The 25,957-nt window shown below is 33.8% G+C and overlaps 1 protein-coding gene across 1 annotated transcript; it reads left to right on the top strand.

The window, feature by feature from the left end:
* Positions 1 to 7,155: 7,155 nt before the first annotated feature.
* Positions 7,156 to 19,598, top strand: LOC140435800 (uncharacterized). The gene is made up of 2 exons (XM_072524520.1): positions 7,156 to 7,872; positions 19,542 to 19,598. Exons 1-2 carry the CDS (start codon positions 7,156 to 7,158, stop codon positions 19,596 to 19,598), a joined length of 774 nt encoding a protein of 257 aa, XP_072380621.1.
* The last annotated feature ends 6,359 nt before the right edge of the window (positions 19,599 to 25,957 follow it).

Here is a 25,957-nt window from a genome sequence, read left to right as displayed (position 1 = left end):
ACATTTTAATATTGACCTAAAAGTTAAAAAAAATGTTAAACTGTAAAACAACGAAGTATAACAGTCATAATGAACCAAAAATTTAGGTTTTACAGTTTAACCGTCGATTTGCTTGTTTTTAACTCTGCCTGTTTGTGGTATTCTGCTGAGGTAAGAGCGTCATTATTCTTTATACATAAAAACAAAACATACGGATATTTAAAAACGTTCTAAGAAAGAAAAGTTCTAAATAAAAGTGTTCATTACGCTTTTTTTCATGTTGAAAATAAAGATTTTTTTTCAAATCTCACAAATTTTCGTTTTTATGTACACGTACACTACTTCGTGGATTGCGCATCCACCAAAATTTGTAGTGAAGAAGTACCATCAATATTAGTGGAGATTTAATGCACAAAAATATACATAGGGAAATAAGTCAAAATTTAGAGTCAAGTCAGCCAAATCAAATTACATGTAAATAACAATTACTAGTTAAAAATTTAAATATACATAAAATATATGCTTATTTATACAATGGACAAAATTATAAATAAATTAAGCCACAAATCTTAGGCAATCCTGTTACCTTTGGTTCTTCTATTCTTATCCAAGGCTAGTACATAAGAGTATATTTCACTTAAATGTTTAATATATGATTTTTATTACCACTATTATAACACCCTGCTATGAAAACCATCTCTAGAAAGATTCTCCCACTAAAGTTAATTTCAACACCTGAGATTTTAAAGGAACTATAATCCATAGTGTGATTATTATCATGTACATGTGTGGCAAGAGTGCATCTTCCTGGGTAGAATGTACAGTCACTTTTGTGGAAGGTAATTCGATTTTTTATGGATCTTGAACTTTGTCCTATATATTCTTTATTACAATCTGTACAAGGGATACTGTAGATTATATTTGATGTTAATTCTTTACGATGTCTATCCTTCAATTTTGAGAATACTTTATTTATGTTTTGTTTTGAATTTTTTTGCCATCTGTAACATTTTTAAATATTCTGGTTAAAGCTGGAGTGATTTCTTTCATATACAATATCGAAGCAAATTTTTGTTGTCCTTGGGATGTAGTGTATTGATTTATGTTATTATTATTTTTTAATTGTTAATAGATCCAGAGATGTGGTGTTAAATTTTTTTTTTTTCATTAGTGCATGTGGATAAGAATCATCAATAAAAGGTTTGTAAAAAATATTAAGGTTTTTTTGATGAAATGATTTATCTAATATTTGACTCACTATGTTGTTCATTTTTTTTACTAAATTCACCTTTATGGAATGTTTATGGTATGACATATAATTCAAGTATCTTCCAGAGCTAATTGGTTTCCTATACCAAACAACTAATATTCTATTGTCTGTAGAAGGAATGAGACGTGTATCCAAAAAAGGAACAAAATATTGATCATCTTCCATTTTAACAGTAAACGTTATGTAAGGATCATAACTGTTAAACGTAAATAGTAATTCATTTACTCCATCTTAAGGTAGTGCCAATATGATATCACCTACACACTTTTTTATAAAAGGACATTGAAAGATAGAGTTGGTAGTACTATATCTCCCAAATCATTTATTACATATGAGGCAAGGATAGGACTTATTTTTAATCCATTGGTATTTCAAAAGTTTGTTTATATATTTTGTTATCATAAATGAAATATGTGTTCTCAAACAAAAAAATAACCATACCAAAGAGTTTGTCTTTAGTAATTTTGCAATGTTTGGTAATATCAGACCATTTTTGTCTATAGATCTTAGACAGAACTTTATATGTAACTATATTAACTTCTTTTTTCCCATTTGACCGTATTGCTTTAACATTTCGGTTCTCTGGCATTCGTATAATGTGACCAAGTCATCTAGCTGTTTAGGTTTGTATTTTTGCCGTAATTATTGGTTTTCCATACGTTCTTATTATTTCTTTATTTGTTTGTGTTTTCCAAATATTATATGTGTTTCTTCGAAAATTTTTTGGAGCACATTTTCCAGATCTCTACACTATTTTGACAGATCGTAGGTGAAAAAGAATATTAATTGACAGATGACATACTTTTGATGTCATAATGCTTTTTAAGTACAACTTTAGTGAGAAACCGTTGATTTAATAACATAGAACCAACTATAACTTAAGAACATCCCAGAAAAATAATAATTGGTGGTTAAATATACAAGCTATGCGAAGAGAAAATGCAAGACACGCAGTTTGGATTCATGAAAGGCGTAGGTACGAGAGATGCACTGTTTAGTCTACAGGTATTATTCCAAAGATGCAGAGGTATGACTTGCGATATCTACACCTGCTTTGTGGACTACCAAAAAGCATTTGACACAGTTCAACATCGAAAAATGATGGATGTTCTAACAAAAGCCCAATTAGATGATAAAGACCGGCGTATAATACAAAATTTATACTGGAACCAATCAGCCAGAATAAGAACATATCTTGGAGATAAGCCGACGGAAGCGATCCAGATTCTGCGAGGTGTTAGACAAGAATGTATACTTTCACCTATATTATTTAACCTATATTTAGAGGAAATATTTAATGAAGCCTTGGAAAATTGCAAACATGAAATCCTTTTAAGTGGAGAACGCCTAAACAACATCCGCTATGCAGATGGCATCGTTATTTTTGGAGACAGTTTAAACAGTTTACAGCAACTGATAAAAAAAGCTAATGAAGTAAGTGAAAGATTTGAACTACAAGTAGATATATCAAAAACTATATTTATGGTCATCAGCACAAATAAAATTAGAGACGTCCAACTGCTTATTAATCAGTGGACCGAGTAAGAAAGTTAACCTATCTTGGGACAATAGTAAACGAACAACGGGATCACTCACAAGAAGTACAATGTAGAATGGAGAAGGCTAGGAGTGCATTCAACAACTTAGCCAAACTCTTTGAAGATCACAACGTTAATCTGGAGATAAAAGTAAGGCTACTACGATGTTATATCTTCTCGATATTATACTACAGAGTTGAGTCCTGGACACTCACTGAAGCGTTGGAGAAAAAACTTGAAGCCTTCGATGTGGCTATACAGAAGAATCCTAAGGATATTATGAACGGAAAAGATAACCAACGAGACTGGGCTACGAATAATGTTTAAAGAAAGAGAGGTGATGTATACCATTAAAAGGAGAAAGTTAGAATATCTAGGACATATAATGAGAAACGGCACTAAATACAGATTACTGAAAATAATCCTTCAAAGTATTCGGAAAGCGAGGAATTGGGAGAAGAAGAATGTAATGGTTAAAAAACCTAAGGAAATTGTGCTCTACAACAACTAATCTATTTAAAGCATCAGTTAATAAAATAATTATAGCCAGCATAATCGCCAATATTCGAAACTAATAGGCACCAAAAGAAGAAAAAGGTTATATATACTATTACGTTCACTCGTTATAGTGACATTTTCTTATTCCCTTCTTATATTATTTTAAACCATAAACAATCTTTTCTTAATATACACTTCATTTACTTAGTAACTCAGGGTTAGCGAGTTCATTTAGTGATATCGAATAGGATTTTTAACAAAGATTGAGTTTTCTGATGATTTATGTTCACAATAAATTTTTTATTTAAAGTATTGTATTTTAAAAACAATTTCAGATAGAAGACAGTTTTAAAAGAACATTAAACATATATTAAATAAGCTTCTGATAAAACTAGTCAGCGATATTTTATAAAACAACCTTAATCGTTGTTAATATTTGCGAAAACTGATGCCAGTTTTATATTTTGTGGTAGTTTAAATTTTTGTTTTACGTAACCTATATGCAATACAGACCATGTAGCTTATATGCACACAACCCGCTAAATTTTTGGAAATATTTAGATCTGACATACATTCATACAGTTCCTCTCTAGCTGAACGTTCGCCTTCAGCTTTTACGACTTCGTACGTTTATCTAAATGATATGTGAACACTTCCGAGAACGGTCTACCCTTTACCTACCCCAAGCTTTTTGCTTTCAATAATAAACGCCACAAATTTTTAAAAGGTTGTATTTATAGTCCCATTGCGGAGTGTCACACTGGCTCCGACAGGCAGTATAAACGGTAAAACCGCCAAGATAAAAATAGCTACCGGCTCATCTCTTTTATTCAGTGGGTACTTTCGAAAAATATGAAGGTAACATTTTTTTTTATAATTTATTTATTTAATTTATTTTACATTTGGTTATTTTAAAAACTATTTACTAACAGTAAAAAGTTACCTTTTTTACTATTAATCCAGTCGGATTATCATTTGACCTTGCATGGCGAGCTACCCCAAATTTTATTATTCTAATCTTTAGGGAGGGGTGGTCAACAGTAGTGTAAATTTAAAATCGCTACTGAATTCCGCCACCACGTTAGCCACCATCTTTATTTTAATCCTACATTTGTCGCCTGATAAGGATACTCTGATCGCGTCGATCCCTCAAACCGGTTTTGCTGGGTAAAAAATTCTGTAATTACTAACTACAGGTTACCTTTTTTAGATAAAACATTATGGTAATACATATTTTAAACCAGTTTTTACTTAAATTAGAAATATACACTTACAAAAAAAAACAAAATATAAAGAAGAGTCAGCTCTAAAAATGAGTTAAAAACAAAATGAGAAAACAATACTGTAGTTAACTGTTAAAAAACTCGTACAAAGAAAAACTTTGCTTGAAAAAAATATGCCAAATAAGTAATACGGGACACTTTCTGGTACCATGAGCACAGTGACAGTTCGCCATTAGTTTGTCAACTAAAATATAACCATTTTTTGCGGAATTATAGCTTGAGGATTGCAAAAAGTTTTATAAAAATTATGTATAATCATTATCTTGCATAAATTGCAGGATAATTTTGTTTATATTAATAATTCCTATAGTTATGAGTTTTGCTTGGTTCTTGTTGTCCATCGATAGTCTTAATTATCAGTTTTTTTTCTTTAATATAATTTTCTTTATCATAGATCTATACGATATAATACTGGCGTCTTTCGATTTAATATTTTTCATATCTCTTTCTTCAAAAGTTTCTTTAAAATTAAAACAGATATTAAAGATCTGTTGTATTAAGAAATATTTCATCAAAATAGTAGCTTATTTTTATCCTATAACGCAGTGGGTTAAAACTTGCTTTGCTGACCATTTACTAAATTATCTTTTTAGTTCATAGTTTTAATATTTAGTTTAAATGTGTAGAACTATTTAGAAGATATGCTGTGAATAAGGTAGTGGTTTGCACGAATAAATACACGCAATGTTTTAGTTTAGTTTAGAAGAGGTAGAGGGTAGATACTTCTCTTCGATCCCGGCAGGGGATAGATTTACTTAAAGGATAGCACACCTGCCCACGCGGGCTTATTGATTTCCCCAGCCTCCCAACCCCGGCGAAACCATGTCCAGGCCCAAAGCATTCCTATCTCCACCCTTTTCTCCCCCACTTTAAAACCAACTCGTTAACACGCACTAGCCAATTGTGGCGTTTTAATGGCTTAAAACCCCAAAAGTTATTTTTGGTCACAGAACCCAGAGGATACCTAATATTATCTCTACCACTAGTATTATCCCGGAAAACCTCCTAGGAAACATAACACAACTGGATCTGATTGAACATCTTAACAACGCCTTGCAGAAAGCTGTACTACTCTCGACATTTAAATCGGTACGAAATATTAGGGAGATACTTCACATACCAGGTTATCTAGGGCTTGATAACATGGAAATAGTTCCCCAAAACTCAATAATTTGGATACCCTAGGTATCTGGGATGAATGAGTTTTCCTCTTAGAGTAAGGTTAATGGCGTATGTATTAAATCTGATTTATATATAATATTATCATAAATGACGAGTTTGAGGTGACAAAAAACCAAAAATACAAAATGGAATAGGAATAGGGGTTACTGGTCCTAACATCAAACTTTTAATATTCCTTGAAATTACTCCTACAATATTTCAATTTTAACTAATGGCAATCGGTTTTTGTCCTTAATAGTGCCTAAGAAACGCCTTAGTTCAGCCAAAATATCTATTACCTCCGATAGACATCCTACACCGACACTGAAAACTTTGCAGTCTACAACATATAAGTCAGTAAGACCTGGAACTGCAAACAGTACCTTAAGCAACTGCTGCAGTGCACAACCAGGGATATTTTTCCTAAACATACCAGGGCATAACGGAATTGTTGGTAATAAGATTGCTAGTAGTATTGCTAAAGAAAAAGCTAATATTTCTATATATATTTCAAATAAAAAAAGAAACTTAGTGTATACCACTGAAAAAACATTCCAGACCAAAGGTAAGCTCTAATAATAAGATGTAACGATCACGCTCCTAGGTAAAAAAACAACAAGAAGGTGGACCAATATCAACACCAAGTCCAAAGAACAAAATGGAGTCGTAATCATCAATAAAACCAAAGAAAAATCCTTTGTTGATTTAATGACAGAGGTAAAAAACAAGCTGACAGGAAGAAAGGACATTGACATTAAAAGGATCAGACAGACTAGAGACCAAGGAATATCACTGGAGTTGGTCGCAGGACGGGAAAAGGCAGAGGAAGTGAAGAAACTTCTCTCTGATAATACATGCGTGTCGAGAGCAGTGGCAAAAGGAGGCATCGTGAAGAGAAGAATCTTAGTACAGGAAATCCCACCCAATATAACAAAAGAAGAGATCCAAAAGGCCACAGAGGAAGCAGCTGGAAAAGAGCGGGTCTGTGACATTCTAAAAATTTGGACCGAGACACGAGGCGCAGTAAGAGGGATGATGAGTGCCGTGATCGATGTGGATGAAGATGTTGCCGAAAAGATCTTGCAAATGAAAAGAATAAAAGTAGACTACACATCCTGCTGAGTAATAAAATCAAGGTTAGAAATACCGAGATGCTTGAGATGTCTTGCCTTTGGACACAAACAATGGCACTGCAAGGGGCAGAACAGAAGAGGATGTTGCTTCCGATGTGGCAAAGAGGGTCACATAGCGCTGGAATGCAAGGAAGAAACAACCAGATGCCTCAACTGCGACGTGAATGGGCATGTGGCAAATTCAAGAATATGCCCAAAGTTCAACCGACTGGTTGAAAATAGAAATAACTGAGGACTAGTCTCAAGAGTATGAGAGTGTAAAGGAGAGCGCGAAAGAAATCCAAGGTTTAGAAATGGCAAACAAAGAAAACATGACTCGAGAGCTAAGAGTGCTCCAAACTAATGTGGGAACGGCAAGACTAGCACATGATCTTGCTGAGACTGCCGCAGTTGAAAAGAACATCGATGTGCTGGTGACGGCGGAACCAAATCCAACAGCGGTGAAAAGAAGAGGATGGTTTGTAGATACGACCGGGAGAGCTGCTGTACGAATCTACAATAGGAAACTGCGAGTGTATGAAATTACGCCGAAAGAAGGATATGTGATTGTTCGGATGGAGGGGGTGCGACTGGTCTGCTGTTATATTTCTCCAAACGTGACGGTGGGCGAGTACGAGATGAAGATAGACGAGATCATGCAGGAAGTGGGAAACACAGGAGGAGAATACGTAGTGCTGGGAGATTTTAACGCAAAAGCAGCGGACTGGGGATCTCCCATCACCGATGCTCGCGGCAGGATACTAACTGACTGGGTGTGTGCTCTAGACGTAGTGGTTCTGAACACAGGTCTGGAACCTACGTTTGTTAGGAGAAGTACAGGTACGTACATCGACGTGACCATGGCGACACAAGAAATAGCGGCGAAAGCAGTAGGTTGGAAGGTTTTGCAAGACTACACTAGAACTGAACATCAATACATTGAGTTCTCGATAACTGGAAAGGGGACCACTAACACGGTCCGTGCATCCGGGACGTCGGTGGGCAGATGCGGCGATGGGAATGACTGGAAAGTATACGAGGAACTAATTAAATGGAGAGTGAGCATAATGCAGGGTCAATCACCGACAGTGGAAAGCCTGGAGAGAGTCATTAAAGAAGCGATGGAGGGAAGCAAGATTGGTCGCCAAGATGTCAACAGGATGCCATATTGGTGGAACGCGGACATCGAGGCACTAAGAAATGTGTGTATAGCAATGAGAAGAAGGTTAACAAGAGCAAGAGGTAGAGCAGGAATCAACCCTGAGATCATCGAGGAGATCGAGGAAGAGTACCGCGCAAGGAAGAGGGAACTGTACAGGAAAATCCTTACAGAAAAAAGAAGGCACTGGAAAGAGTTGTGTGAACAGCTGGATGAGGACATCTGGGGTCAGGGGTACAAGATCGTCATGAAGAAGTTCCATGCGTAGTCTCCTTACGAAATGCCTATGGATAAGAAGCTTGAGGTAACAAGAGAGCTCTTTCCGGACGGCAGATGTCATGGTGTATGGAGGGATGAAGGAGCTGAGCAAGCTGTACCCTTTACCATGGATGAACTTATCGAGGCATTGGGTTCACTGAAGACTCGTAGGTCCCCAGGACTAGATCAGATACCACCTGAGGCGGTGAAGGGTCTACGACGGGTGGAACCTGCGTGGCTTCTGGAACATATGAATGCACTGCTGGAAGCACAAACTTTTCCTGAGCCTTGGAGGACATCGAGGTTAATACTGCTTCCCAAAGCTAGGGAAAAGTATCGCCCCATCTGTCTACTTCCATGCATCAGTAAGCTGTATGAAAGGATGCTGCGAGTACGCATAGACGACATGATTGAGAGGTCAGGTGGTTTATCAAGGAGGCAATTTGGTTTTTGCAAAGGGAAAAGCATGATTGATGCAATCATGAGTGTACTCGAAGCATTGCGCAACAGAGGGGATGAACATCGCTGGGCGGCTCTGCTGTTGTTTGATGTTAAGAATGCATTCAATACGTTGCAGTGGAACGAGGTAATGAAGGCAATGGAGGAGAGAGAATGTCCTGGTTACCTGATGAATGTGGTGGCGGAGTATCTGTCCGAGAGAAGGATTATGGTGGAAAAGGGCACGATCGTGGACGTGACGGCCGGGGTACCCCAGGGATCTGTCTTGGGCCCGACGCTATGGAATCTGGCATATGACGGGGTTATGCACTGTGAATACGGAGAGGGTACAACCCCCTTCGCATTCGCGGATGACCTCGCTGTACTGGTAGTGGCTTGGGATGAACCAGATCTCAAATACCGGGTTAGAAACGCAGGCGGCGTCGTAAAGAAATGGATGACGCAGCACGGACTGAAACTTGCGACAGAGAAAACCGAAGCCATCATTCTGAAGGGGACAAGGAATAGGCAAAATATTGAATTAAAATGTGCGGGAGCATGTCTAACACCTAAGAAACATGTAAAGTATCTAGGAGTGACATTGCACCAGAATGGAAAATGGGGAGAGCATGTGCGGGAGGTGGTCCGGAAGGCTGCGAATAGTACGGCTGCGTTGGGGAGGGTGATGCCGAACATTGGAGGACCCAAATCCGAAAGGAGGAGGGTCTTACACGGTGTTGTACAATCGATCGTCCTCTACGCGGCACCAGTCTGGAGCGAGGCGGTAGAGATAACTGCCTGTAGGAGTCTCATGACACGAGTAGACAGAACAAGTCTGTTGCGAGTGGCATGCGCCTACAGGACTGTGTCTGCGGCAGCCTTATGGACCATCACTGGATGTGTTCCGTTGCATGTTTTGGCGGTGGAAAGAAAAGAGCTTTATGAGAGAAGATGTCCAAACCTTACTGTGGCTGAGAAAAGACAGGAAAGGGAAAGGTCAGTTGAAAGATGGCAAGAAGAATGGAACAACACGGAAGATGTGGCACAGTGGACGAAAATTCTGATCCCGAACATAAGAGATTGGGTGGACTGTGGCCACAGGCGACTGGATTATTTCCTGACGCAGGTGCTCACAGGACACGGGTGTTTTAGGGCCTACCTCTATAGGATCGGAAAGGCTGATACAGATGAATGCCTATACTGTGGATACTCGGACACTGTGACACATACGATGTTAGATTGCAGCAGATGGATAGTGGAAAGGAACAGAATGGAGAGAGAGACAGGTGTGAATTTTGTTACAGTGAGAGAAATGATTGAGAGAATAATTGAAAATAAATTAGTTTGGACTAACATACACAGTTATATCCTAGCAGTGATCAAGAAAAAGGAAGAGGAAGAAAGACTGCTAAACCAACGCTAAAGGTAAGAGTGAATGATGCTGAAAGGTGAAGCTAGAAAAGTGGGTCACACTGTGTGAGTTAGAATGCGTGAGTCAGACTGTGGGGAAGGAGGAAATGCCCATCTGCAAATAATGCCGAACTAGGAGCGATGAGTGTCTTCTACGCGCTACCTGGAACGAGACAGGGAACCTCCTTGCTGATGAATAGAGTGTGGATGTGTATGAATGGAGAATGAATGAATATAGGTAGTGATTCGGAAGTGATGCCGGCCTTACAGCGGCCATTCCGCTTCCGGATCGCTGGTTGACAGAGGAGGGTCTGGTTTAGCAGGTAGGCGTTCGGCGTAGACTCGGCGACGAGAGGGCATTTTAAAGTACCTCGGGAACTATCGCCGGGAGTACGAAGAACGAATCCTGCACTAAAGTTAGTCAGGCGGCGCCCTGGACTGAGATGTCTTTTGAAGATTCCAGACCCCCCCTCTATAAAGACGAAAAAAAAAAGACCAAAGGTAAGCAAAAATGTTATAGCAACTTTGTGTTCAATACATAAAAAGAATTTTGGAGCTTTGATAGTCTGAACTGAAAGTAATCACAGGTATTTTTATTGGACTCACTAAGATAGCAACTATAAGTGAATAGAGGAATAGGCAGATTTTACGAAAACAAAAAAATGTATTGTAATAAAACTGCAGCTCAACATTTCGCTAACGCCATAAATACCTGTACATGTAATATCTCATCTAAATGATAGGTTTTCTTGAAAATATAGATCTGTTGGACTTAATATATATTTAGATATAATAGACTTTAAAAATAAACTCTTTCGAGCCTTATTATTTTTCTGTATAACCATACTTTTAAGCTTAACTCACATTTTTCCACTAACTTAATTGCGTCTTCTAAGTATGATTACAGCCTTCTATTTAACATTTTTTGTATGGATTTTAAATCAGTTTGTGATCGACTATTAGACCTAAGTATTTGACCTGACTTAAAACTATAATCTTCACTCCCAGAGCACTGGTCAAAGTAGTTACTGAATTAAAGACTGATTTTGTTAAACATCTTCCATCAAAACATGATAATTTGCAGATAGTCTGCATGTCCAAGACGAATAGCCTCCATCTACTGTCCAAGAACTGCTGTTCCAGCAGTGGAGATAGGCCTCTCCTTTGTGGACTTGTGAACAACCACTGTTGTCCATTGATAGATGAAGGTAAATACTTACTTTCGTCTAATCTTCTGTGCGATTTCATTATTGATTGTAAGAAGTAATTGTTAAACGTTTCCTTCATGCTTTTAAAATTAATTGCCGCTATCTGCTTGTCATTCCACGACTTTTAAAGCAGTGTGTTTTTTCTATCTGGTATGCTTATTAAAGATAGCTAATTGATGTATCTTTTAGCACTTTATGCGTTTATCTATCGATTTCAAGGTAATATATGAAATGTATTGTTAGCCCATTTAGCATCTGAGGATCAGTTCCTACTCTGAAAGTCAGATCAGGTTCCTAAAAAGTTGCTGCTCTTATCTAGGTCACGTAAGAATCCGAAAATCACAAGACAAACAACTTCACATTCCGTTCATTCTAATGCAGGCTTGCATCGATAAACTCTTGGGCGAATAAGCTGACATTTTTGAAGCTAATCCGCTAGCTTGTTCTACCCATCTATAACCCACTCCTTTTCCTTACCCCAAGCAGAGAGAGATTGGTTTCTTGCGGTTTTCCAATCTCACTACTCAACGATAACTGTCCATTCACCGAGAAAATAGCCGCAACTATTTTCTCACCTGAACTAGCAGGAATTATAACTGTCTATCGAACTCAGACGAGGTCCGGCCGTTAAGGCAAGCTTGAGTACAATACACTAGTTCTTAAGTTGGTCGAAGACGTATAAACGGCTTGCAGGAACAATGGTCACTAGAAAACACAGTTTTTGTCTCTGCCTGTTTAGACTTGCACACATTCACACTCAAAAATACTCATACACACCACTGGCCTCACGGTAAAAGCTGCTACCGAAGTAACCTCGCCGCTGGAACCTGGAAGTGGTATACATAATTGCTTTTTGGTTGTAACGAGGGATAATGACATAAATATGGAAAGTTAAATAAACAGTATATAATTTTTTTTATAAACTCACAGAACTTACAGGTAAAATATTTCTTAACTCTTTGTATAAGTTCAACAAAACTCGCATATTTATGATGATAAGAAATATGAATCCTGTCGAAAATTTAAATTGACTGTATGCATGCTCCAAATTATCTCCTAATGTCTTTCCCGTTGAATTCAAATCACGACCCAAAATATATTTACCAATTCATATTTCGATACGTCAAAATGTATTTTCCGCAAAATGGATATTTGCCAAGAAAATTTCATTTTGATTGAGGTCTATGATTTATAGCTATCTCCATTTCTCCTTTGAAACCATTATAAAACCAAAGAGAAGAGTTTAGTAAAGAAGCCTCCCCTTCAATTGTTTTTTGATGCGAAATACAAATGATGCTGTGCGAAACTGTCTGTGCTTAAGGCCTAAATGTTTTTGGTTGATTTGGGGAGCGGTTTCTTTTGTTAACGTGGATACGTCCGTTTCGAAACAAAAAATTTAATTGAATGGGTCAGCGGAACAATGATTTGTGAGGGAGTTTGTATGGGTTTATCTTTATTAACAAAAAACGTTTAAATGTGTTCGTTTTAAAATATAGATTGAAATAATTAAACATATTTAAAGAATTTAATTAAAGGTTTTTTTAAATTTATTCTTTTGATTTTTCATCCTTGGTACGTAGAAATTTTAATAGCAAATAGTTACTTAAGCATAATGAAATTGTCTAACAAGTCAAAGTCTATCTACAGTAAAATTCCAAATATAATATTTTTCAAGGACCAGATATGTAACAATAAAACACTGAAAACTTTTATTTTTAATGCTTCCACAAAACTTATTAGAATTTATTATCGTATTGCACTACGACGATGAATATTAAAGTTACAATCTGGTCATAACTGATCAATTCGCAATTTTAATGTAAACTAAATTAATACTGTTCCTTGAAATTAAGAGCTTACCCCATAACGTCTCTTATCCAAACTAACAAGATAGTGCACTACTCTAACATGCACATGCGCACAAGCACTATTCTCTGCTTTTTACTATCACCTATCACTCAAACTAGTTCAAATACGACCTCTTCAATTTTCCAGCTTGCCCAGTATCGAGGAGCTAAATTGCCTCAATATTCTCGTGCCTATGAAGTCGTTGCTCGTGACTTCCTGCCATCTTGTTGATGATTATGTCCACAGTTTCCATTTTTAGATCCTTATGGAAGTCAGTGATTGTCACATAGCAAGGAGCATCTACAATATTTCTTATTATTTTATTCTGGAATCTTTGTATTATTGTTATATTACTTGGTCCAGTACACCCCCACAGTGGGCATCCAATACAGGCCTCAATATTTGTTTGTAAAGTAATAACTTATTATGCATCGACAATATTAAGTTTCTTACAAATAGTCAAGACATTCTTTTGTACCTCCCAAGTATGTACCAAGTTTTGTACCAAGAAATAAATGTAAGACATTTACGTAAGACCCTTTTTTTCTTTACGTGAGCCTTCCAGCGTAGCTTTGCATCTAAGGTTATACTCAAATACTTAGCAGTATCTGGTTAGCAGAATTTCTTCCTCTAATTGAACAAGTTCCTCCCATCTTTCTTCATCATCTTGAGATTTATTTGGTTTGAATGTATTTTCAAATATGTAGCAAATAGCTCTGCTTTTTGTGCATTACTTCTGGCTTAATTTCTATTTTCTAGTTTAATAGGCGAAAAGTGAATAATAGGGCTTTCCAATCGTTTAGTAGTTTTCTATAAGGAATAATCTGTACTACCGTCATTTGTTTACTCCTGTAAGTAAGAATTAATTGAGTCATTCTTTAATTGTAGGATAGTCCTTTTGAGTTGTTGACTTGCACGATTTAGTTTAGTCTTATCTTGAGGGGATCTTGTTTGTTGCCAAATTCTTCTTAGCTTTCGTTTTTCAATTATCATGTTTCTTACTTCCTTTGAATACTTGTTTCCTTTTAACCTAGATTTTGGTGTAGGAGTTTTCGGTGTAAAAGAATTGGAGATGGAGTTTGAAAAAACAGAGCTAGATATACTGACACTAATAAAACTAAGAAAAAATGACAAGAAATGGTAAAAACAGAAAATTATCATATAGAAGGGGTGGGGTGCATAGTGCACAACAGATTAACAGAACAAATAAATAATTGGGAAGCCCGTTCAGAAAGAATACTATCGGTTGAGATGAAAAAAAAAAACAAGAATTTAAAAACAATACTAATTCTATATGTTCCAAACGATAATGACTAGGCTTATAATAAGTATACATTCTGGGAAGAATTAGCATTGGTCACGGAACAAGCAAAAGAACTATTTATATAGTAGTTAATTTTAATAGTAGCATAGGCGCAATAACCAGTTATATAGTGTGCAATAACCAGGAAGTTGTATAGGACTCAATATATATTCTATATAGTGCTCAATTTAGTAATAAGTAGTACATTTTTTGAACACAAAAATATCCACAAGTACACAAGAGAAATTATAAGTAGAGAAGAAAAATAGATAATAGATTACATGTTATAAGAAAATAATAAAATAAAAGAAAGATAATATAAACAAAAGTTAAAAGGGGTCCAGCAATAGGAAGCATTCACTATTTAGTAGGAACAAAATAAAACAAAATCAGTCAGATAATAATCACATTAACAAACTCCAAGTAAAGAAACAAGAATATGAAACTATAAGGTCATATAAATTGAAAAATAAATAATATACTGAAAAGTACCAGATGACCATAAATCAAAAGCAAGAAAATGCTTAAAAAATGATCTAGGGTCGAAACGTAAAACAAATAAGAAAGTACTAAGAGAGGTTTTAATAACTACAGCAAGAGAAGTATAAGGAACAAGTCAAAAGAACAATAAAAGAAAGCAAATTTATTCATCATCATTTTGGCTTTACAACCCTGTGTGGGTCCTAGCCTCCCCAAGAATTTTTCTCCAGTCGTCCCTATCCATCGCCTTCCTCCGCCAAGCACGTATTTCCATATTTCTCATATCTTGATCTATGTTATCTAGGAATCTTGTTCTGGGCATTCCTCTTCTTCTTTGACCAATAGGTCTATCAAGGAGCGTTTTTCTAGCTGGTTCGGTTTGCTCCATCCGCATTACATGGCCTACCCACCTCAGACGTCCTATCTTTATGTGTTTTACGATATCTGGTTCCTGGTATATCCTATAGAGTTCGAAGTTGTATCGTCTTCTCCAGACACCATTTTCATTTACCGCTCCATAGATGCGCCTTAGTACTTTTCTTTCGAAACATCCTAACATGCTTTCATTGCTTTTTGTAGCAAATTTCTTAGTGAATGAATAAATAGAACAACAAATTAAATGAAAGAAAATTGCTTAGAAAATTTATTTGGAAAATAATACACCAGCAAAATATGAAAATTTAAAAAATACAGATTATTACAATAATTCGTAACAAAAGCAAAAACGGACAAATGGACAGAATTTGAGAAAAAGATAGAAACAAAGACTAAAGGAAATGTGAAATTATTTTATGTTTTTAAATTAACTAGAAAAGCAAAAATTAAGACATAAAAAACATAAAAAATAACACAAAATAGTGAACAGATGGAAAGAATATTTCCAAGCGATGCTACAAACTCACTGCTATCAAGAAGAAAACAACCTATTGTACCAGAGAATATAAGATAATAATGTCGATCCAATAACCATAACCAAGTATAAACTTTTTAAGTAAAATGGTATAAAATTTAAATAAATAAATGAATTTTATACCATTTTGCTCAAGAAGTTTTTACTACATAATACGTTTTTTAAAACTATGGTATACAGCCAATCACTGGGAAGTTCACTTTTAAAGCTTAAAATGATATGGTTGAATTATTTTTATGTATATTCGAGTAAGATAAGCGTTGTGGATTTTTTTTTTGGTTTTATTTCAATGATCCATTTACTTTTACCTTTTTTTCCCTTTTCGTGTTGTTTTTGTGCAATTTTTATTATGCATACACTCATAAATACAACTCATTATACAAATATAAATAAAATAGTCAACCTAACCTTACTAATGTGACTTCACTACTGTGAATGTTTTTTAACTTTTTAGAAACCTTTATTTCTACAGAACAACAATTATTTTCCTTAGCTTTATTAAAAAATTCTTTATCTTTATAAATATAAAGCGATTTCTATATAACCTTTGTCTAGTTCCAGAGATATCTGAGATAATCTTTATGTGCTAAAAATGTCCTTTCTGTTAATAGATCTTTACTACAATGCCTTGTTTTCTCTATATTTTTCTTTACGTAACAAAACGTTCTGTATTTTGCTTTTAGCGTTTGATTCATGTAATAATTGTCTACACATTCTTGTATGAATTTATTTTTATTTATTGACTAATTATTCAAGGTAGTGAATAACCAATGATTTATATTTTTTTATTCATTAATTATTCATGATTTCATTTATTCATAAGTAATCTTATTTATTCATGCTTTTTTTTACGTAGAACATTGCATTATTACGGGTTAACTTCTCGCGCTGAAATATATAATTAATTCTCTTTTATACGAGTTGCATCAACGAGTCTTTAAAATTTGGGGATTATGAAAAGGATTTCGACATAATAAACTAAAAAAAATTTCAGAACATTTGACATCATGTCAAATTGATAAATATAATTAATATTATATTAACATTACATAACTTTCTGTGAAGTCTACCATGGTATTTACTATTTTTCTTATTTTTAAGATGCTTAATCTTTGCGAAAGTGGGCGACCTCATAACTATTTGTATTTTATTGACTGCTGCTCTGAAGAGGACATTCTATAAGCAATAAAACCAGTTCTTAAGATTCCAAGCCACGACAACCGTCTTCTTCATATGCGGCGTTTTCTACTATTTTTCCTTAAATAATTATTTGAGATGAGTTTTGTTTTGTACCTCACATTACAAGACCCAGATATTAAAGTTTTACAACTTTTATGCTTCGATTTTATTTGTTGATGTAATACTTCTAAGACAAAACTTACGGTTGTCAGCAAAACAGAGTTACAACCAATGAATATCAGAGCGTATGGAATAGAGTTAAAAAGAATCCACAATATCACCAATTTAGGGGTTTCGCGTTGAAAAAACCAGAGCCGTCCTCTAAAATAAAAAAAATCTCAATAATAGAGATATTACATTAAACTTTAAAATTAGATTAAGACGCTGCTACATATTCCTCACATTGCTGTATGGCATGGAGAGCTGGATTTTTACAACAACACTAGTGAAAAACATTGAGGCCTTTGTGGTGTGCATTTACCGACGAATGTTGCGAGTAAGTTGGGTTGATCGAATAACAAATGAAATAATTCTATACCGAATAAAAAAGAGCACAGAAATACCAAAAACAATAAAAATTTGAAAGATCCAATATTACGGTCATACAATGAGACATCCAGAGAGGTATTACCTTCTACACCTCCTAATACATGGCATTAGGAAAATTATAAAATATATTTTTGTAACAAAACCCTTTTAAAATCATTTCTTACTAAAGTTAAAGGGTAACATAGAAAGCAAGTGATAATGAAAATACACTCCGTTTGCTGTATCTTTGCACGTCATAGTTGTACGAATTAAATCAAAGCGTTTAAATCAAACGTAAGTCTTTTCTAGATTCATGAAATAATTAGGAAATGTTTAATATCCCGTTAAAAGTATTTATAGTGATTGTTTTTATTTCTTTATTGTACTGAATGTTAAAAACTCATTATAGAATTGTTTTGAACGTAATTTTGAGTTTTCTACATATTCAACCGAAAATCGGTTGAAAAAAATCGAAAATACATTAATTTGTAGAAAACTTAAAGGGTGTTATAAATTAGTGCTCAATCTGTTAGGCTAAAATATTACGACTTCCCTTATGTCGCATGCCTTGAGATTTAGTATTTATTTTTTATACTAGCTGGTTTTTATCAATTATTTTTTACTTGTGTATCGAACTTCTCTGTAGTTTCCAAAATAAAGTGTGGAAAGTTATGTGTAAAAGGTTTGTTTGTTTTAGCCTAAAGATTAGATCAATTACTTTGTTACAACCTATTTTCACAAATATGACTAAATGACTTAATTATTAAAATAAAATTGAAAAAAAAAACAAAATATCAAAATTAAAATTTTCTTCACTTTCAGAATCTGAGCTATCTCCAGTATTTATTATGATGGGTTGAATATCAATATCAACCATATTTTGCTCTCGGACACACCACTTTTGAATAATTTCATGAGTATGTCTTACACATTTTTCCCCATTCATGTCTCCATTACATTGATTAATCGCCTCTTTCCATATATATATATATATATATATATATATATATATATATATATATATATATATATATATATAACAGCACTATCAGAGTAGCCGTCCTTACCAATATGCTTATTGTCATCTGACTTGCAATTTGCCCAAATTAATTTAATAGCGTTGAATTCGCAATGATAAGGAGGTAGTCTCAACACTTCATGACCATGCTCTCTTAGTAACTCATCAATAACATACACATTTTCTTTTTTTATTCATTTTTGCAACTTGTAGTAATTCAGGTTTTGTAAATTTCGGGTCAAATTGGATGTTATTTATTGTCAGCCAGGTAACCATTTCATCTTTCTTTGAAGCAGTGGTAGGTTGCTTTTGTAAAAGAACACTATGATATGTAGTATTATCCATTACAATCAACGATATTTCTTCTAAATTGAGAATTATTTGTGTCCTTACCCACTTAGTAAAAATGCCGTTGTTCATTTCTCCATGGTAATCAATATGTTTAGATTTAGAACAAAACAATAAACTTGCTTCAGAAACAAATCCTTTAGAAGAACCAGCGTGAACAATTATGAAACGTTTACCATCAAAACCTTCTGGTTTACGTACACTTTTGTTACTAGTGTCTTGTGAGGAAGTTGTTTTATTTCCTTTTGAATAAATCCATGTTTCATCCAAAAAAACAAGTTTTCAAAGTACTTACGAAAGAATTTTGCTCTTAAAGCAGCAATATTGGTTCGTTCGAATAATGATCTTCGATTGTCATTATTTTTATATTTAAATCTTATATCTCTCAGTACAATGCTTAAGGATGTTTTCCCATAGTAACAACTTATTTTTCTTCTAATTCACATTTTAAACTTTGTAGACTAATATGCTTAAAAAAAAAACAAATAAAAACTAGTAATAATTGTGAAATTTTATTTTAGATGTATTAATTTTGATGTGAAACATCTACTGGCTGGGATATAAACCAGATCGTTTTTATTTTGTACAATATCAACTTATACTTATTTTCTAGGTACATATTGTACACAGTGTTTTATTCAGTCAGATCAGCTTTTACGACGACGTCTAGTTTTGATTGGAATTGAAAGGACAGGATTACTTTCTTTTCGTTTTTTAATTGTACATAGTGTACGCCGTGATATTTTCAAGGTAGCAGCTACCCTCTTAAATTAAAAACAATTTCATGATAGGCAAATTAATAAACAACATACAATTCATTACAATACGTCTTGAACACAAGCCAAAGATGACAATAAGGGTCCTCCGTTCCTTTTTTCCAACTCAAAATATCCATACAATTTCAGCACGAGTTGCTGGCATTGAGAATTTAAGGTATTTCCAGGCATATTCTAAAAATAAAAACCTTGAAAAATATTTTGTTTGATATTTGTTTGATATTTATGACAACAAATAATGTTTTATATCGATTCGTTAGACAGAGTTTTAGCCAAATTCAAAAATGATACGTCAAATTAAAGGTAAGAAAATTTAACTTCAAAATTTATACTTACATCAAGGAATCCAATACTGAGTGAACAGTTTTTTTTTTGAGAAAATTTATAGACTCAAGGCACGAAAATGTAATGGAAAATTAAACAATATAAATGTAATTTTTGTAAACACCACAACGCTGTAAAGTTGACAATAAGCAGGTTCAATGATGAGAATTTATCACATACTGTTTTTATATTACTGTCTTTGTCTGATGTATTATTAAATGTTGGACAAGCGGCTTAATTTCAAAATTTTAAATTCTGTGAGTAGAAATGAGACAAAATTAAAAAATAGTTCGTGAATAATTTCATACATGTGCAAAGATACAGCGAACGAACTGTATATACATACTTCAATATTCATCAATAATTACTTAGATCATGCAAAACTAAAAATTAAGAAACGTATTTGTTTCCCCACGTACACTTCCCTTAAGAGCTTTATACTTTTCTACCGTAAAATTCCCTAAACATGCCCTCGTCGTAAACCAACTTTTAACTGTCAAAGACTCACTGAACTGTATAGAAAAACGGACTGGTGCTATGCGTTGTTATTTGACGTTTCGGCTTGGGTTGACTTACCGAAGATTGATGGGTACTTAACTTTGAAGTATTATGGAACTCTAAAAACACATGACGCATTTTACACGACTTTTCCTACAACTTCATACTTAATTTGGTCACTTTTCTACTTCAATTCTTAATAAATAGTTTGTTATTGTATCTTTGTTTATTATCTTTTAAGATGACTCGGTTAATGCCAGGATCATTAAAGCACTCAGTTTAAATTATTTTTCAAATAATTAATATTAGTAATAACATTAAAACATTTGTCAAGGTTTTACATCATTTATGACTCAAATAGAAGTATAGTTTAATATATTAAGAATTTGATGTATTGTACAATATATACTCATGGACAAAAATATCGAATATTTTGGAATTTTCCAATTTTTTTTTGTAGTCATTATTAATTCAAAATTATTTTAGATTACTGATAATACTCATATAGTAGGCTGATGTACTCAACTGGTTTGAAATATTTTGATGTTTATTTTGACGTTTATTCAGTGGTTAGTGACAAAGAAATCCCGTTCCAAATACGATAGAGTAGCTTCGGCTTGCTGCACAGTATGAATAGAATGCAATTTCCCAAGGATATGTCTAAAATTTACTTGCAAGCATGCTGAGAAAGATGCAAGCAGTAATAAGAGCTAGAGGAGGAATACTCGTTACTAATTATGCACTTCTTTTAGTTTAAACCAGTTGTTTAAGCAATTTAAATTACCATTTAAGTTTAGAGTAAAATAATCTTATTTATAATAATAGTCTCCCGTTTTATACCGCTTCGCGGCTTTGGGAGTATAGCAGGGTGGTCTGCTATATCTAGGGCCTACGGTATACAAGGAAGGTAACATGGCCAGTGCTACGCTTCAACCGCCTATTATTACCCCTGGTTTTACCCAAGGTACTCATTTTATTCAGGCTGAGTCGACCTGGGGCCTATAGACATTTTAAAAATATCTAGTTGTTCTTGCCGGCGGTAGGATTTGAACTCTGGACCACCGGCATGCGAGGCAAGCATTCTACCGCTTGCGCTACGCAGGCCCCTAAATAATCTTATTTACCTAATAATAAACATTTATTTTTTTCACCATTTTTTCCGCATAAAAACTTAAAATTGTTCATTAAACATTGTTAAAATAAACTCTATTTTACAATAAACGACCTGCTGGACCAGAATTTATTTTGAAAAAACAAAAATTTGGAAATTCCAAAATATTCGATATTTTTGTCCATGAGTGTACAATGTCAGTAGAAGGTGTTAGTAAAATTACATTGATTGCATTATTTGGCACATTCTTATAAAATAATAATCCACTGTCATAAAAGTGGATAATATAATACAAGACTAACTAAAATTAACATTTGTTTCTTTATGTTTATTCCATTTCCATTCCAGTGCTATTTTAGACCATGTCAGTTTGTTTACTTTTTCATTTAGTTTGCAACGTATTCTAGTTACTAGTGTAAATTCTCCATTCTGAAGTTATTGTATACAGTCTGTCCCAAACCCTTCTTCCAGTAGGTCACTAATTTTGATATCATATAGGATTTTAAGAATGTCCAGAATTATTGCATGACATTTTAGTTAAATTTGACAGTTGTAGGATCGTAACCTCTCTTTTTCTAATTGAAAATAATTTAATAATTTTAATATTAGTCTTTGTTCTTTCTCGATATATTTCGGTATATTTAAAATATTTTTATGACAATAAATACAAAATTTTCACTGTAAAATCTCTAATAATACTAACCTGGAATGACAATTATCATTTTATCAGTTGACATTGTGAAAGTACTGTCACGATCGAGACAATCTGCGTCAAATTATTATATGCGCATCGTTGATTGGATATCTATTTAGCGTATTCTAAACTCCAACCAATTATACATCCGTAAGTAGAATTAGCTTTACCATAAATCATTGTCTAAGTTCTATGTATAATAATCACAGACTCACGTTTTTTTCTGTCACTTCTAGCTTAATGTGTTAGAGAGAATTCGATCAACTATGATCAACTAGTCTTTAGCAATCTTTTTTTTTTATTGGGAATAACCCGCATCAACCATAGAAGGTTATTAGCAGTGGTACAATTGACTATAATTTAGAAGTTTTCTTGAAGTATCACTTATATTTGATTATACAATTTCGTTTTCTTTAAAAACCTAATCATTTTGTCACAATCCGCACTGTCTAAAGAGCACTTTATATCACTTGATAGTCCAGTAGCTTGTCTTTCCATTTAATATAATGGACAGTCTATAACAATGTGGCCTATAATTATATTGGTGTTATCGTAGCATATTCTAGGAGGTTCCTTCCTTAGTAGGTGTTCATGCGTCAGTCTGGTAAGTCCTATTCGGATACGATGTAGTACAACCTGGTCCCTTCGCTTTACTAAATTTGGTGTTTTCGCTGATAGATCTGGGTTTGCTTGACGCAATTTATTATTTGGTAAGAGTTGCCATCTTCGTAACCATAAGTTTTTTGTGTACTCATTGATGCATTTTTTCATATCTGAGTGAGGAATTTGGTTAGTTCTATCATCGAATCTCTTCATTTTAAAAGCTTCTTTGGCCATTTGATCAGCTATCTCATTTCATGGTATCCCCACATGAGATGGTATCCACACAATATGTAGTTGTTTATGATTATTTTGTAGAGTCACAAGGTCTTTTTTAATCTGTTCTAAAATCGGATTATTCAGATATATTTTCTGAATTCTCTGGATTGCACTTAAAGAATCTGTGAATATTACTGTCATGTCTTCAGGTCGATTAAGAGTTTGTTGTACTGCCTTGGATATCGCAAACAGTTCAGAAAAATATATTGAGTAGTCCTTAGGTAGTAAAAACTTGAGCATAGAATCCTCTGTGACAATGGTGGATCCTACTGTTTCCAATTCGAGTGTTTTTGATGCGTCGGTATAAACTAGTTGACAAGATGAATTTTTATTTTTAATATTGTAGAAGTATTAGGGAACAAGAGATGAAAAGGTATTGTCCTTAGTATAAGTTGACATATCTGTGTTACAATATGAAATTTGTATAGTCCAAGGGGGAGCATAATCAATATTGGTATGCATAATACCCGGAAATGTAAAGTTGCTAAATCTTTTGCTAAATGATGGTCGAAGATTAGGATTTTGATTATAATTAGAATGGTGATGTGTGGATAGAGCATAGGGGTAGGCCGGGTTGTTTGGATTAGTTTAGCTTGCTTGCGTATTGTAAACTGAGACGTAATTTTTTAATGGAAAATGGAGATTCATTTGCTTCGACGTAAAGACTTTCAACTGGACTGGTTCTGTAGGCTCCTAGAGCTAGTCATAGCGCAGTATTTTATACAATATCCAATTTTTTTAATGTTGAGTCCTTAGCTAAATTATATACAATTGTACGGAAACGTAACTTGTACGCAAAACGGAAATGTAACTAAAATAAAACATTTTATTTAAATGTCTTACCGGTTGCACATATTATCTTACTCGCATTGTAGAGATGGACAAACAATCTCACAAGTAGTGATGAAAACATATTTCATCTCTACATCATCAATAAATCTTTTCTGTTTTAGGAAGCAACTCTAACATGGCTTCCTAAGATAGAAAAGATTAATTTCACGTTCAGAGCGTTTGCGAAAGCCGTTCTGATAATGCCTATTGGGCTGAAATACGTATAAACGGATGCGCAAGCTCCCTATACGTGAAATCAAATCTTAACTGTCCTTTCCTTGTTATTTCGATATACTCTGTACGAGTACTAGAAACCAATTCGCTAAGAATTTTGCTTAGTTGAGGAGATATGTTGTGGAATGCAATTTTTAGATTCCCCATATCTCTCTTAACATCTTTATCAACGTCTGTTTTGCCTTGCAATTCTTAGAAGGCACAGATTAAAGCGGAATTCTTGAATTTGGTTTCGAAAATTAGTCTACGATTATCTACCAAAATGTCACAGCTAGCGTAAGACTATCTGAACAAGAACGTCTTCGTTCAAAAATTTTTAGTAATTTTTATTTATAATTTTTTATTTTCCATTATACGAATAAAATTAATAAAAATAAAAGTTTAGGCAGTTTCTTTTGCTACAAATAATAAATTTTAAATTAAAATTTTATTTTATTAAATTTTAAATAAAATAAAATAGTAAATTTTCTATAGGGTTGCTAATTCACGCGATACAGTACGAAAACTCTTTTCCCCTTTTTTTCAAGATGGCGGCCGAGAGACAAGGTTAGCGACCCCACCTACTTGAACTTAAGCTTATAATAACCCCCATACACACAATTAAAAAAAAAATTATGTCATCTTAAATATGTAATCTCGATGTAACTTTTCAATAGACTAAATATGTTTCCCAGTTAGATGCTGTTATGGGCTTTATCACCACTTCTTAACTTCTTACTTTTTGTTTCTTCTCAGATTTTTTTAAATCTCTTGCATGTTGTAGATTTTCAATATATTTATGGATAATTGTAACCGTTATGTGTTCATGATATTTTCTTACCCTTTTATCATTTAACTATTTACGATATTTAAGATAATATTAAATTTAATTCCTTAAAAACAAGTTGCAAGAAAATGCGATGACTCTTAATTAATAATTTATAATAAGTTACTTACTTAAGACATAAAACGCCAACCTTGTTCTTACTGATATAAGAAAGATAAGGACAAGACAATGAAATAATGAAACATAAAAATGCATAAGGCGATTGTCACGAAATTAGCGACACTATATATTTGGTGTCTTTTTACTTGACTAGGGGCTCCTATATATAACATAAACTTTTTCAATTTTATTAAAATCTGAAACAAAGATATTAAATAACAGCGGTTTTATGTACTTTGTACATAAAACCTCTTGTTAATATACAAAGTGTATGCCGAATGTACAAAAACTTGTGAAAAAAAAATACACATTGTAAATCGATTATTGTTAAAAAAATCGTATGAAGCTGAGGATATATAATTAGCTATCTGTCATATTCCTTTTCAAACCTTTAAAAACCTGTATAAGATTTTTTCAGCATTTTTCCTTTACTGGCTAAGTTTTTATTATGGAATCACACATACATTTACCACATACGTTGGACTATGTCAAATTGGTCTTCCTTTTTATATTTGTGAATTTGGTTCTATTCAAAGTTGTAATCAATTCCAATAATAATATTGTTTGGAAAATATTGGAATAATGCATATTTATTAGTGAATTTGGTGTATTCAGGCTTGTAATCCGTTCTAGGACTCATATTGTTAGGGAAATATTGGAATAATGCAAATTAGATTTTAATATCCATTGAAAAACTTGTATGAGTTAGCTTAATTTATTTGCTGTAAACAAGATATTTATATTATTCTGTCGGTTA

Source organism: Diabrotica undecimpunctata, chromosome 1 (assembly GCF_040954645.1).
Source record: "Diabrotica undecimpunctata isolate CICGRU chromosome 1, icDiaUnde3, whole genome shotgun sequence".
Lineage (NCBI taxonomy): Eukaryota > Metazoa > Arthropoda > Insecta > Coleoptera > Chrysomelidae > Diabrotica > Diabrotica undecimpunctata.
Note: the sequence above shows the minus strand (reverse complement) of the source record. Positions and strands in the feature narration are given on the sequence as shown.